The sequence below is a fragment of the Stegodyphus dumicola genome, chromosome 11, assembly GCF_044657685.1.
Source record: "Stegodyphus dumicola isolate Sdum_Otavi_A_Nest chromosome 11, ASM4465768v1".
NCBI lineage: Eukaryota > Metazoa > Arthropoda > Arachnida > Araneae > Eresidae > Stegodyphus > Stegodyphus dumicola.
In genome coordinates, this window is record NC_140778.1 from 72566803 (window position 1) to 72581056 (window position 14254).

At 32.9% G+C, this 14254-nt stretch overlaps 1 protein-coding gene across 1 annotated transcript in view; it reads left to right on the forward strand.

Moving 5' to 3' along the window:
* Gad1 (glutamate decarboxylase) overlaps positions 1–14254 on the forward strand; it is a 111173-nt gene that overhangs the window by 12276 nt on the left and 84643 nt on the right. The window contains exon 2 of the mRNA XM_035364643.2: positions 2848–3087. Coding sequence (XP_035220534.1) covers positions 2848–3087 — 240 coding nt within the window. The remainder of the gene's footprint in view (positions 1–2847; positions 3088–14254) is intronic.

The window sequence follows — 14254 nt, forward strand, 5'->3', positions numbered from 1 at the left end:
GTACAGTAAACTGTAGATCAAAGCGTTGCGATAGTAGTAAGGTTGCACTTTCAAAGTGCTAGTACGTGGATTGTTTATGAACGTTATGAGAAATGGAATACATGAGCTTTTTTCTCTGCTTAAGTAGTGCTCTCGAAGAGAAGCTAGATGTACAGTAAACTGTAGATCAAAGCGTTGCGATAGTAGTAAGGTTGCACTTTCAAAGTGCTAGTACGTGGATTGTTTATGAACGTTATGAGAAATGGAATACATGAGCTTTTTTCTATGCTTACGTAGTGCTCTCGAAGAGAAGCTAGATGTACAGTAAACTGTAGATCAATGCGTTGCGATAGTAGTAAGGTTGCACTTTCAAAGTGCTAGTACGTGGATTGTTTATGAAAGTTATGAGAAATGGAATACATGAGCTTTTTTCTCTGCTTACGTAGTGCTCTCGAAGAGAAGCTAGATGTACAGTAAACTGTAGATCAAAGCGTTGCGATAGTAGTATGGTTGCACTTTCAAAGTGCTAGTACGTGGATTGTTTATGAACGTTATGAGAAATGGAATACATGAGCTTTTTTCTCTGCTTGAGTAGTGCTCTCGCAGAAAAGCTGGATGTACAGTAAAGTGTAGATAAAAGCATTGCGATAGTAGTAGGGTTGCATTTTAAAAGGGCTAGTTCGTGGATTGTTTATGAACGTTATGAGAAATGGAATATATGAGCTTTTTTCTCTGCTTGAGTAGTGCTCTCGCAGAAAAGCTAGATGTACGATATGAAGTGTAGATAAAATCGTTGCGATAGTAGTAAGGTTGCATTTTCAAAGTGCTAGTTCGTGGATTGTTTATGAATGTTATGAGAAATAAAATATATGAGCTTTTTTCTCTGCTTACGTAGTGCTCTCGCAGAGAAACTACATGTACGGTAAACTGTAGATCAAAGCGTTGCGATAGTAGTAATAAATAAATACTATATAAATATATAATATAAGCGAAATACCACTGACTACTCACGAGATTTCCGAAACTATACACCAGATTGAAGTTTGCATAGTTACTCATTCCACGATGTAGACGCGCACTAAGAACGGATTTTACGTAAAACCTATCCAGAATGGATTTTTGCTATACAATAGAAGTTTCTCATACATTTGGTTTTCAAATTCAAGTTCAGAATTTTCTTTTATTGTTGCCAAATCTAGATATGAAATACAATGCTGCCAATGAATGTATTTTCCTTTAAATGATTAAATTGGTAAATAACTTGCATCTATCCAATGAATACAAACAACATTTAAATAATAAGGTTAATAATAACATTTATATTTAATTGTTATCGTAAGTTTCATGAAAATAAATGTTATTTTAAGAGAAATAAGTTATTTTGATGAAAACTAAAAATGTTGTTGTTATTTATAAAGATTGCCATACATAAAAAATCAAGGACAAATAATTGTAATTGATTAAAATGTTTGATAACAAAAATAATAGCATTTATTTTCATGAAACTTATGATAACAGTTAAATATATATAAACCTTAGATTTATGTTGGAAATTTTTCGTGGTGTAGGCCTATTGGGGATTTCGCCACGTTAAATAATGAGGACGCATCCCAGTATACAATACCTCATGGGTGATGGGAAATCTGTGTATGACAGATTCACTGACTGCCGGCTTTGAAAAATTTACATTAATTATCTATTCGAAATTAGACATTTCGTCCGTATAAGAAGTCTAGGTTCACATTCAAATAGATAGCGTGCCCAGAAAAGCGGGCGGATATCAGCTAGTATACTTATATACAAGCATACTTAAGGCTTATCAGATAGATAAAATGTATTATCAAATTTACAAGTATCAATGGCAGTGCAAAATTGAGTGCCCAACAGTACAGCGTAAAAGAGATAAAATGCAACATTTGATTTTTATCTTTAATTGAAGTATATAATTTACATTTTCTAAGAGACAACATAAATACCACGTGATTCCTACTTCTGTTAAAAAATTCCCCTTTATATTTTATTACTGATCTTAATGCTATTACTTCGTCAGCAGTTTTGTTCAATTTTGTACCAGTGCTGTTTCCACAACTGGAAAGTATTCGGGAAATCAGCTTTTACTACGGCATTAAATATTGGTTTTGACTCTTCCTACAGTTCGTTTGGAGAGCTAAATCTTTTCTCTTTTAGGTTTACTTTAATTTTCAGGAAAAAGTCGTAGGGAATTGGAATTGATGAACAGAATAAAGAACAACTATCGTATTAATGGCGTTCAACTATGTTATTTTACTCACCGCAAGCTGCGGAGTTTTGTTTTTCACGTATAAGTGGTGCTTAGTAAATTATCTTAACTTTATATGTTTCACAACAATAAATACGTAACACATGGACTCTATTCCTTCACTTTTATTTCATTATACTAATTATAAATATGATGTCAGCGATGTCATTGATACAAAATAAGCGAGCCATTTTACATGGCTGTCACAAACACAATTCTATCAAATCAATTATTTTGTTGCCACACACAAAGTTCAAAACTAAAGGAAGAAAAACAAAAGGAATTTACGCTGTTTGCAACAATAAAATGAAGCAAACGATACTCACATAAACAAAGCTTCTGTTTAAATTCAAGTTAAAGTAAAAAGTTATTTAAAACATTAATAGGACTTTTAGTATTCACATTTCGCTTTTTAATCTAATGGGGGGGAAGGACATTGAGAAAATCTAACACAATTTCGACTTAACGCATCATAAATTGCGTAGAAACCTCAAACTTTCAATAATATCTTTTTATGATATTATAACAATTATTTGAATTATCACGAAACTTTGAATACTTTATTTTAGCACATTTATATACTTTTATAGATCTTTATCCTCTCGGAAGAAAGGATTCTGAAGAAGTGACACGAGCTTTTCTCCATGAAGTGTTTGAAATCTTGATGGACTTCGTAACGAAGTCTAATGACAGGTCAGCTAAGATCTTGGATTTCCATCAACCTCAGCAACTGAAGGAGATATTCGACCTGAAAATCAATGATGATCCCGTTAATCTTGATCAACTTCTTGTCGATTGCAAGGAGACTCTCAAGTATCAAGTTAAGACAGGTAAGTGAAATTTTATTCATTGCCGTATGGGTTGCTCCATGTTAAAACTGTTTGTAAGATATTCCTCGGAATTTTTAAAGAACCGAATGTTTTGTAAAGCAGTATCTAAATAAATGCATTTTCAAATTTAATGTTCTTTTTATCTTGTTCGTTTGTTTGGTATGAGAATATGTGCTGTCATTTTACTTCTCAGATAAATCCATATAATGATTACGTAATGAATTTTAAATGATTACAGACACTAGTAGTATTCCATAAGCGGAATAAGTTGGCGCCAAATTATTTTGGCCTTCAAAATTTGGCGAATTTTTTTAGCGGCAATGAAAACACTAAGATATGATTTTTAATCGTAAACAGAATAGTAACTTTTAAGTTTTCCAGTAATGAAACGCCTTTATTTTATGTAAACAGAATAATAAAATAAAATGATAAAATACTAGATGAGTAAAAACAATATCCAACAGCTTTGAAAGATAGTCCTATCTATACAGTTGATCATAAAATAGTTGAATGAGCAATTCTTGTAAATAATTATTGAGTAAATAAATATATACACTTATCAAATCAGAGCACTCCTAAAACCTCAATCGCCCTTTAAAAGGGGAGTATATAAGGTATTTCTCTCGCTTTCTTAGCAAGCCTTTGTGGGGTAGTGGTCAGCACACTCAGCGCGTAACTGAGAGGTCCGCGGTTCGATTCCCGGCGAAGGCATTGCTAATTTTTTAATTTCTCTCTTGCTTCCAAAAAAATCCTAATATCTCTGCAATCTAATAATAAATTTAGTGTCACTTAGGAGTAATATTATTATTGTGTACATTGTATTTTATGTTTTGTACTAGAAGCTGTAATTTAATAAATACCAAGTTGATTTTAGTGTGCAGTTGTAAAACTTTTATTTCTAGTCCAGGTGTCAAGTCGCCGACACAGTAAAATTGATTAGATAGTAGAATAGAAGCTCAGTAGATGTCCAGAGAGCAGTCGCAAAGTAATGCCTCTAATTTTATTATAGTACCTGTTATCTTGATAAAACTAAAATATATTTCATGAGTTCTTCATACAGAAAATATTATTTACATCATTTCAGCATATCCTACTATAAACGTACAAGATATTTTCTCCCTCTTTACCGAGTGCGTTTGGGGTACGGCCGGCTGAAAATTGGGAGGTACGGTATTCAAATCCTGGCAAGGACACTGCACATTTTTTATACGTTCTGCTTTAAAAAACCTAATGGTTCTACAAACTGTATTTTCTCAATAGCATTTAAATGGAATTTGTATTAAAAATGAAACTGTCCTATTTATTAAATATTGCGAACTCATATATTGCCTACACTTGTAGAGACATTAGGTATTTCTGGAAAATGAAAAATTAGCAACGCCTTCGCCGGGAATCGAACCACGAACCTCTGGAATACGCGCCCAGGGTACAGATCACCACGGACTTGTAGAGACATTAGGTTTTTTTGGAAGCAGGGAAGATGAAAAATTAGCAACGCCTTCGCCGGGAATCGAACCACGGACCTCTGGAATATGCGCCCAGCATACAGACCACCACATCACGAACGCATGCGAAGAAGCTGGGGGAAATACCTTATACGCGGAACGGTTAGATTTGTGGGTATTCACTTCAAACCAGTCAGAAACGTAAACTATTTAAAGCAAAATGTATTTTAAAAAAATGCAGCATCCAATAAACAACAATGTTTTTCAACATTAGTAGATGTTTCCGGTTTTCCAAATATTTACTCTTACATCTCCGTTTTCGTAGACTATTTTAAACTAAAGTTTGCAAATCAAAATACGAATTAGTGCAAAATTAAATACATTTTCGGAATTGAAGCCTAGCTGCTTGGGTGATTTTTAGACTTCCAAGTGAGTCATAATTTGACAGCGTTGACGTGATGGCCTATTTGTTTTTTTAATTCTAACGAGAGATTTGGTGCCTTGTTAAATGCTGAGCAACAGTTCCCCTCGGACGAACTCTCCTTTCAATCAGCCAATTATTCGCTGAAGGGGCCACTTCGCAGAGATTTAATAACGGGGCTGGAAATCGCGGGAGCCCTGTTATTTATGGACCAATTATGGGCAGTTGTTCTTCTTTCCCCCCAACCCCAGCATGCTGTCCTCTTCGCCAAAATCTGTCAAGCGATTTCCCTCACTCCCTCTTCGAAACAGATTCTGTCCCCCTCGTGCTTCTCATGTTGCAGTTCCTGTTACCTGATAGCTGTTTCATTTTGCTTTTAAGCAGCATCGAAATATATTTAGATATGTTATAAAACAAAAGTACTTTTAACCCTATAGTGACTATTTTTGTTTAGATATGTTTATATTTTGTTTAGATATTTATTTTTATTTAGATATGTTTATATTTTGTTTAGATATTTATTTTTGTTTAGATATTTATTTTTGTTTAGATATGTTTATATTTTGTTTAGATATTTATTTTTGTTTAGATGTGTTTATATTTTGTTTAGATATTTATTTTTGTTTAGATATGTTTATATTTTACATTGTTTAGATAAGTTATGAAACAAAAATACTTTTAAGTTATAGTGACTAATTTTTAATTTTTATTTCAAATTATAATAAAATATCATCTTAAAAACCATAGAGAGGGCAATATTAGTCCGCTATGATAAAATTTCTTTCAAACACCAAATGTGTGAAACAATGTAATATCAAAACTGTAAGGAGCTCAAAATTTAAATTTCTGTAATTTTTCAAAATTTTCAAAAATTTATTCAATTTAATCAATTATTTTGTAACTTGTTTACAATATGAGAATAAATTTACTTTCTATTAAGAACTGGATAAAAAATTATAACAGATCTTTTCCGAAATATTACTGTACATTTTCTGATATCTGAGAAATTATCTCATGTCACCTGTAAAATTTTTAAAAATTTTCTACAAAATTTTAATCGCCAGTAATATTACAACAAAATGCAAATAACTACAATAATTAACGTAGTGTTTGTAAAATTAATATGCATTCAGTTTCCGTCTGTAGCATGCATTATAAAGATATATTCTGTCTGCCATTTTCTGGATGCTAATTATTCTAGCACTTTATCTTATTAATTATTTGTACTGAATAAATAATAATTCAGAAACTATCAACAACTTTAATATACAAAACCCTGAAACTGAAAACTAAACTGTTTAATATCGAGGTACGTAGCGTACGTTGCAGAAATACAAACACATCTTTTTAAAACTATAATAATGCTCAACATGTTCCTAAAAAGTATCAATTATATGCTTTATAAATTACGTCAGTTATATACACAATAATCCAAAACTAAGTCCCAAACACAAGGAGTGCATGCTATGAGCGAACAGAAGTAAAACATGCAACATGAACATGTAGTTATAAAAGCTTAGTTTACCAGTTACGAGCACTGAATTTCAGTAGCAAGATGATACGTACCTCCACATTCTTGTTCGCTGAACATCCCATGTGGCATCACATCTAGTTTCCTGTTTTACGAATTCAGGCAGCCTGTTGGAAGTATTATCCAACCAGTCACAGCATTCTGCACAAAATAGTTAGCTAGCCTTAACTTGTAAATTATGTGTTTTGGTCATAAGATTCATAGACTAGTTTTTATCTATCTTTGGTCAGAGAATACACTGTCGGTGTTTGGCGAACTTCTTTGGGACAAAGCTGGGTCCACTTGTTGTTATTCAATGTCACTGGTGGAAAGTAATTTGTAGACTGTGTTTTCCGTTATATGTTCCTAGAACACTTTTTCTTATTTGCGACCAGTGCGCTGTCAGCATTTTACGGTGTATAGAAAATGAAATAAAGATTTGAGTTATAAACTTATAGATTAAAATACAAGATAGTTTCTCCCTCCTTCCAGCATGCCTTCGTGATATAACCGTAGCACACTCGGCGCGTATTCGAGGGGTCCAGGGTTCAAATCCCGAAAAGGGCTTTGCCCATTTTAACGTTTGCTTCAAAAAAACTTAATGACCCTACAAATGATGCTCGAAGTAAATGGTAGTGTACAATAATTCGTGACCACCAGGATTTGGCGAATGGGCCCCTAATAACCAATCGCTCTTTAAAAGGGGGAGTATACAAGGAATTTTCTCCCTCCTTCACGAATGCATTCGTGGTGTAACTGTAGCACACTCGGTGCATATGTGAGGGGTCCAGATTCGAATTCCGGCGAAGGCATTGGCCCATTTTGCTTCTCTTCTGCTTGACAACAACACTAAACTTTTTCTCTACAAAGCATTTAGTTATTAAACGTAAAATTTTAAGTTATTAACATTTTCTCTGTAAAATCGTTCAGTTTGTTAAGCAGTTACAGATAAAATTATGTTTGAGAAATAAATTAATAAGCTTAGGCCTTTGTTGCATACAATTGTCGAGGCATTAAGACTTTTGATTTTTAAGACGTGAAAAATGTGCAGTACCCTCGCCGTGTCTCGAACCCTGGACCTCTCGAATATGTGTCCAGTATACTTCCAATTACACCATGAAGGCGTGCGGAAAAGAGGAAGAAAATAGCTTATATACTCCCCTTTTAAAAGCCAACGGAGGATTAGAGTACGAAGTCGCCAAACCCTGGTGGTGACGAATTATCATCCTCCCCGTTTTAGTTAAAGCGCCACTTGTAGAGTCATTAGGGTGTTTTTTTTTCTTTTCTTTTCTTTTCTAAGAGGGAGCCGTCAAAAATCAGTATCCTTGCTAGGATTCGAACCCTAGACCTCTCAAATACGCATCAAGTATGCTTCCAATAACACCACGAAGGCATGCGGAAAGGAGAGAGAAAATACCTTATAGAATCACTCTGAGGACTAGTTATGTGCAGTGTCATATGGGAGATAAAGTTACTAAGCGCAATGACAATCAGATTCTCGAATTTAAAAGGAATAATAGCGGAGCGTTAACCCTTTGGCATATAACCACGAGTTTGACTCGTGAAAGAATTTGTGCCAAAAACAAAAGTCCCGAGACTGACTCGTGGAAAAGAAATTGTGTCACAAACAAAAGCCACGAATCTGACTCGTGGTAAAGAATTTGTGTCATAAACAAAAGCACGAATCTGACTCGTAAAGAATTTGTGTCATAAACAAAAGCCACGAGTCTGACTCATGGTAAACAATTTGTGTCGTAAACAAAAGCCACGAGTCTGACTCATGGTAAAGAATTTGTGTCGTAAACAAAAGCCACGAATTTGACTCGTGATAAAGAATTTGCGTTATAAACAAAAGCCACGAATCTGACTAGTGGTGAGGAATTTGTGCATAAAATGCCGCATAATATTATTAGAACAAGCGATTGGAGATATTCTACATCGAATATTTTTCCTTTGATTGTAACGTCAGTATTTTGGTTCTTTTAGTTGTTTCTGACGAAACTGGATTTGTTCCCCGTAAAGCTTCGTTACGTTCACACGTTTCAAATATAATTTCATATAAAGAATTAAAAAACTCTTATACCCATAATGGAATTATTTTTGTCAACTGATCAATTGATTATGATTACACCCTAGACGTCTTAAAATTACCATTTGTACATAAGCATTGTTTATTATTTTACAATTCCTTTCGTTACACTGAAATATATATGTCTGAAAAGTATACATTTTGCGCCAGTTCGGGTGCTCGGCTGAACAGCTGAATCGCACGGCGCGCGACCGACTTTCTTGTTTTACTATAGCTGGCGCAATTGGCAGATATCATATAGGCCAAGGTGTTAAACTGCAGAAATTTTAGAAAGACTTCATGAAAGAAACTGCTGATTTCAAATACATGATAACCTAACTTATCATCTATTTTTAATGTAAATACCCCAATACATCCAAATTGTAACTGAAAAGATTTTTAAAGAATATGAATTACAAATGACTAATTTTCTTTGTTTTCAAAATTTATTTCTCCATTCGGTATGGTGATATGAGAAAATCATTCTTTAAGTCTTCTACCTATTCCTTAAAATACATGCTTGGTTTTAATGAGTAAGTGAACAGAAATTATACTTAATATAAAATTTTAAATTAAAGTGGAAGGAAAAAACTGCTACTCAAGTCAGTGAAGTTACTTTTACAAATAATTCTGTCCAGCTATTACAATTAAAAAATATGCGTTTTAAAAATTAAAACAAATGCTCTTTTTATTGAACCATATTTAGTTTTTTCACTTACAGTAGTTTTTAGTAATTGACAGGAATTAGGTTTTATTAAAATCACGTCTAGAATGTAAGTAAATAAAAACATTATAATATACCTGTTTGTGCTAAATTTCTGAAATTTTCAATTTACTTCAACAAAAACTGATTTCTTCTTGCTAATTTGCTTGCAAGTGCACATGTTAGAGGATACATGATGATGAAATCTGTCAATATATTGTTAACTCAAATTTATCAAATCGATAGAGTTCTGGATTTCGCAGGATTTGACAAAAATCAAACACTAAAACCTATCAACTTCTAATATTTCTTTACTGACTGTACCTGTTCAGGTTGACGTAAAAAGTTCGTTGCAGCGGAATTCTATCGTAAAATTCATAAGAATCTTTATAAGAATTTATCGCATTATTAGATGTATTTTCCCGTGAATAACTGGTAGCAAGTCCTAAACACAGAAATGAAAAGCGTATTTAAAAAAGTTTCAAATTCTGTCTATTTGCAGTCCAAACTGGAAATTACTAGCCTTGATTATTCTAGCATTTTAAAAACGTTAGGTCCATTATCAGAAAACTAATGCAGAATATCTTTCTACTACTAAGTCTTGCAAAATTTAATATTAAATAATTGGGATGTTTAATGGTTAAGTAAATATAGGTTAAAAATAACTAAGGAGAGAAAGTAAAAGAACTAATTACTTTTTATAGAGCTATGGAAGGTAAAAAAAAATGATATACCCAGAAGAAATGGCAAACGAAAATCAATCTTCCTATTAACTACACTTTATCCTAAAAGACACTAAAACTTTAAAATCTATGGCTGATAATTTGTAAAACGTGCATTTATCTTTTAAGAAAACAAAAATATTGCATGTCCTATGCAACAAATAAATTCTACATATATACACATATATAATGTAGTTTTATTAGTCTAAAGAGAATTTGTCTCTGAAGGACTATTGTTTTCGTTGGGCGATTTTCCGTCGATTCACTACAAACAGCGAATCACTTTTCAGACTGTTGCCACAAAATATTATCGCCCTGTGTTATATTTAAAGAAATTAAATTATGAAAAATCTGCGTAAATGTATGTATGTTTCTCGCATACATTGTGATAAAACAACGTTACATAGAGCCATCGAATTATGAATGACGTAATCCTCCTACGAATATGGGCATGTGGAAGACCAAATTTGAAATTTGAAATTTGTTTTATTATAGGTTTCCTATTTTGTAAAACTTTAAAGAATTAAACAAACTCAAGGATTTCAAAGCGAGCAATGGCAACGTTGTACAGAAAAAAAAAGATTTCTATCTCCAGCGCGTGAGTCTCTGTATCGGGAAAATTCTAAAGAGATGCTCATTTAAAACCATTTTGCGATATTGCTGTTGACCTGAATTTTATGGTTTAAGTGCGAAAACCGTGATATTTAATAAATAAATGTAACACACAAAATGTTAAAAAAACGCCGCTTTGGACGTAATTTATTTTCTTTTTTATATTTATTTATTTGTGTAAATAAAGTCATTTCATTTCCTATACATTGAAAAAAAGTATATTATCATTTTCAAACTTCTGGCCAGGGTGGTAAAGTATAGATCTAAAATGCATCTAGGTTCTCGTAGGTAAGTGGCTATGCATATAACTTTATCAGGTGAAGGTTAAAATATATAAAGAAATTTACATTTTGTGTAAAATTTTACAATAAGTATAGAACAATTAACTATAAGTGCATATGAAATTATTAAAAACCAGGAAGATCATACAGAAGTGAAAAGAAGTACTTGGCCGTAGTAGTTTAAGAAGGTTCAAGATAAATATTTTAATACATATTTGTATACTTTTCTCGCAAAATATTTCAACAATATTCTTGCGAAACAAATCGTTTACGAAAATTCATTTAATACGGTAAAGGTTATGTTATGGATGCCTGTGCACACAAAGATAGCAGAAAGTGTGCTACAAAGAAGTTTGTGTATCATATAATTAGTGAAATTGTAGCATACGTGATATTTATCAAATTTAGCTTGATCGATGAACCATGAAGTTTGTAAAAAATAAGACAGTGTTTTCAAAGGTAACTGAACACTTCAGTTGATTCAATCTAATTTCAGATACGTTTAAAGATTTCATCACAGTCCTTTACCAATGAAAAAAGAATTTTTTTTGAGCACTCGAAATGTCTTTCAAGCTCTGTATATTGATTGTGTCAGCAAGGCGAGGGAGGCAATAAGTAGACCTCTGGTAGCGGGAGAAGGCAATAATACCTCTCATTTGTCTCGCATAATAATAACACTAATCCAAGAAAAATATTTCGAAGGGGTGACTTAAGCTCTATCCCCAAGATCTAAAAATCACGGCTCGCTGAATAGCGGACGTGGAGATCCCATAGGAGATTCTTAACGGCCCCTGAACGCTTGGTTGGCCACTGCCAATTGATAGATGCCGGGAAAAGATTCGACTGCCGAAAACGACCGGCCGCAGGGTTATAAAGTAAGGGATTACAGTCACCGAAGACCTGCTCCTCATCCACTCGAGCGACGGAAAGAGACAAATGATGTCACATATGCTATAGGTTGTCTGGTATGGGCTGCAAGTAGAAAAGATGCGCGGAATCCCCGGAGGATCAGTTTCAGTCTCCGAGAAAGCAATATGAAAAAACCCATAAAAATACAATATAAGTTTTTATTTTAGCAATAGAAAGGCTCCTGTACAAGGATGTTTTAAAAATGATTTCCAAAAAGAATTTTAATAAGGAGTATATGCAGTAGGAGTTTTACATATTATCTAAAGATATAGCTTCAGGATATAATATTTTGATTAAATTATTTGTATAAGGGTCGGTTAAATATACAACCGATGTCTGAATCATATTTTATCAAAGAAAGTTACTAATAAGTATGTTTTAGGAACTTTCTTAAAGTCTTCTAAAAATTTCATCATCACAGGTGAATCTAATGATGCGAATTCCCATGTTTTGCAAGAATGAAATAATGCAACCTTTTTGATATTGTCAATAAAATTAAAAAAATCATAATATAAAGAGGCTGTTCGCACATTTTTAGACGACTTTGGCAAGCGATAATAAAAATTCGTTTGCTGCAAAAGAAGTAATTGCAATTGCACTATGTTTTTAAAAGTCAAAATTATCGTCTGTGGCTAGAAAGTTTCGTTTTATTCAAAATGGCGAATTTAACAAAGCAGTGGTTAGAAGGCTACATTTACACTCTTTCCGAAGAGAAATATGCATACTCCGTTACCCAAAAACGATGTGAGAGTCATGGTTTTGTGATATCTAAAGCGTCGATAGGTAATATCCTCAACAAGAAAGGAAAACAACGTCAAATTGGAGCCTGAAGTAGGACAAAAATTCCAAGCAATTATCCAAGGAAAAAACGGACATCTTCGACTATTGCAAAGGTACGTTGTTTAATGTTAAAAGAAAATCCCCTTAGTCAAAGAACAGTTGCAAAATCATTAAAATGCTCGGTATCCACTGTAAATAAAATGATAAACGTTGATTTAAATCTTAAGAAAGCTAAAAAACGCAATGTGCATCGTCTTCTTCCAAAGCATATAGCTCAACGCAGGACACGCTGCAGAATTCTATATGAGAAACATTTATCCAAAGAAAAATGGAAAACAATTGTCACAATAGGTGAAGCATGGGTGTATTTAAATGATTGTAACAAAAAAAGAGCCATTTATTATCATAAAAGTGGAGAAAACAATTTAAGTACATGGTTCAAACAATCGAAAAAACGTTTTTCCAAGAGATTCATGATTGTTGTTGGTTTTTCTTATAATGGCAAGTTAAAAATACAGAGAGTGCAAAAAAATGTCAAGATTAACTCCAAATACTATCAGGAACATATTTTATTGCCAATTTTTCTGAATGAAATACAATCGCTTTACCCACAGTGCCATCAATCTGTGAGACTCCATCAGGACAAAGCTGGCAGTCACACATCAAAATCCACTGTAAATTTCCTAAAAGAAATGGAAACAAAAAAACTGGTATCAAAGCCATACCCTTCACTGATATCCTTACTAAATCTCTCGATGTGTCATCTATGAATTTTTGTGCTTTCGGACTTTTAAAAACTGCATTATCCAAACGTTGTCCCAAAACCCTAACAGGACTCTGTAAAGCTGTTCGGGAGGAATGGGATAGAATACCTCATCTGCCACTTCAAAAGGCATTATTATCCTGGAAATTGCGGTGTCGAAAGATAGTTCAGAATAAGGGATGTCAAATAGAACATTTAAAACACAAGAATTTTATGTAATTTAGTTTTGTGAATACAATATACATCGTCTAAAAAATGTATGAACAGCCTCTGTATTAACGCTTCTAAACATAACCGTATCTATGTTTCCACTATAGTGATCAATCTATATATAAAACATTGCATAATGTTTGTTGAATCTTTAGGAGACTCATACACATTAAACCCGATAAGATCTTAGAGTATGTGACTGTTGCAAGAATTGGGATACCTTATGTATTTTAAAAGCAATTACTTCCAACTTTTTGCAGCTGACTACATAATTTAGCTGCTTTCTGGAATAGTAATCATAAAGTTTGTGTTGCCACAAATATTTTTATAATTTAATTCGCTTTGTGACAAAATGTTTCGTCGTGTTTCCACGTTCCACGCACAGTTTAAAACATCCTGTTGCATAATTCAATTCCATATTTAATAACTTTTATAACATTTTGAAACTACTGGGAACCAAAAATTCTAAGAATTTCATGTTAAATTTTTATTTTCTTTGGAGTTGAGTTTATAAAATGTATTTTGTTAAAAAAATCTGTAATGTTTTTGTGCATAAATTTTTTTAATACTAAAATATTCATCCTGGAAATATAAAGATATTCATCATATCTTTGGTTTAGTTAGAAAATAGTGCCCATATAAAGAATTCCATGAAATTTCATGTATGTACCTTTAGCCATTTTTTAAATATCATCAAGGTGGAAACATGACGAAACATTTTGTCACAAAGCGGATTAAATTAC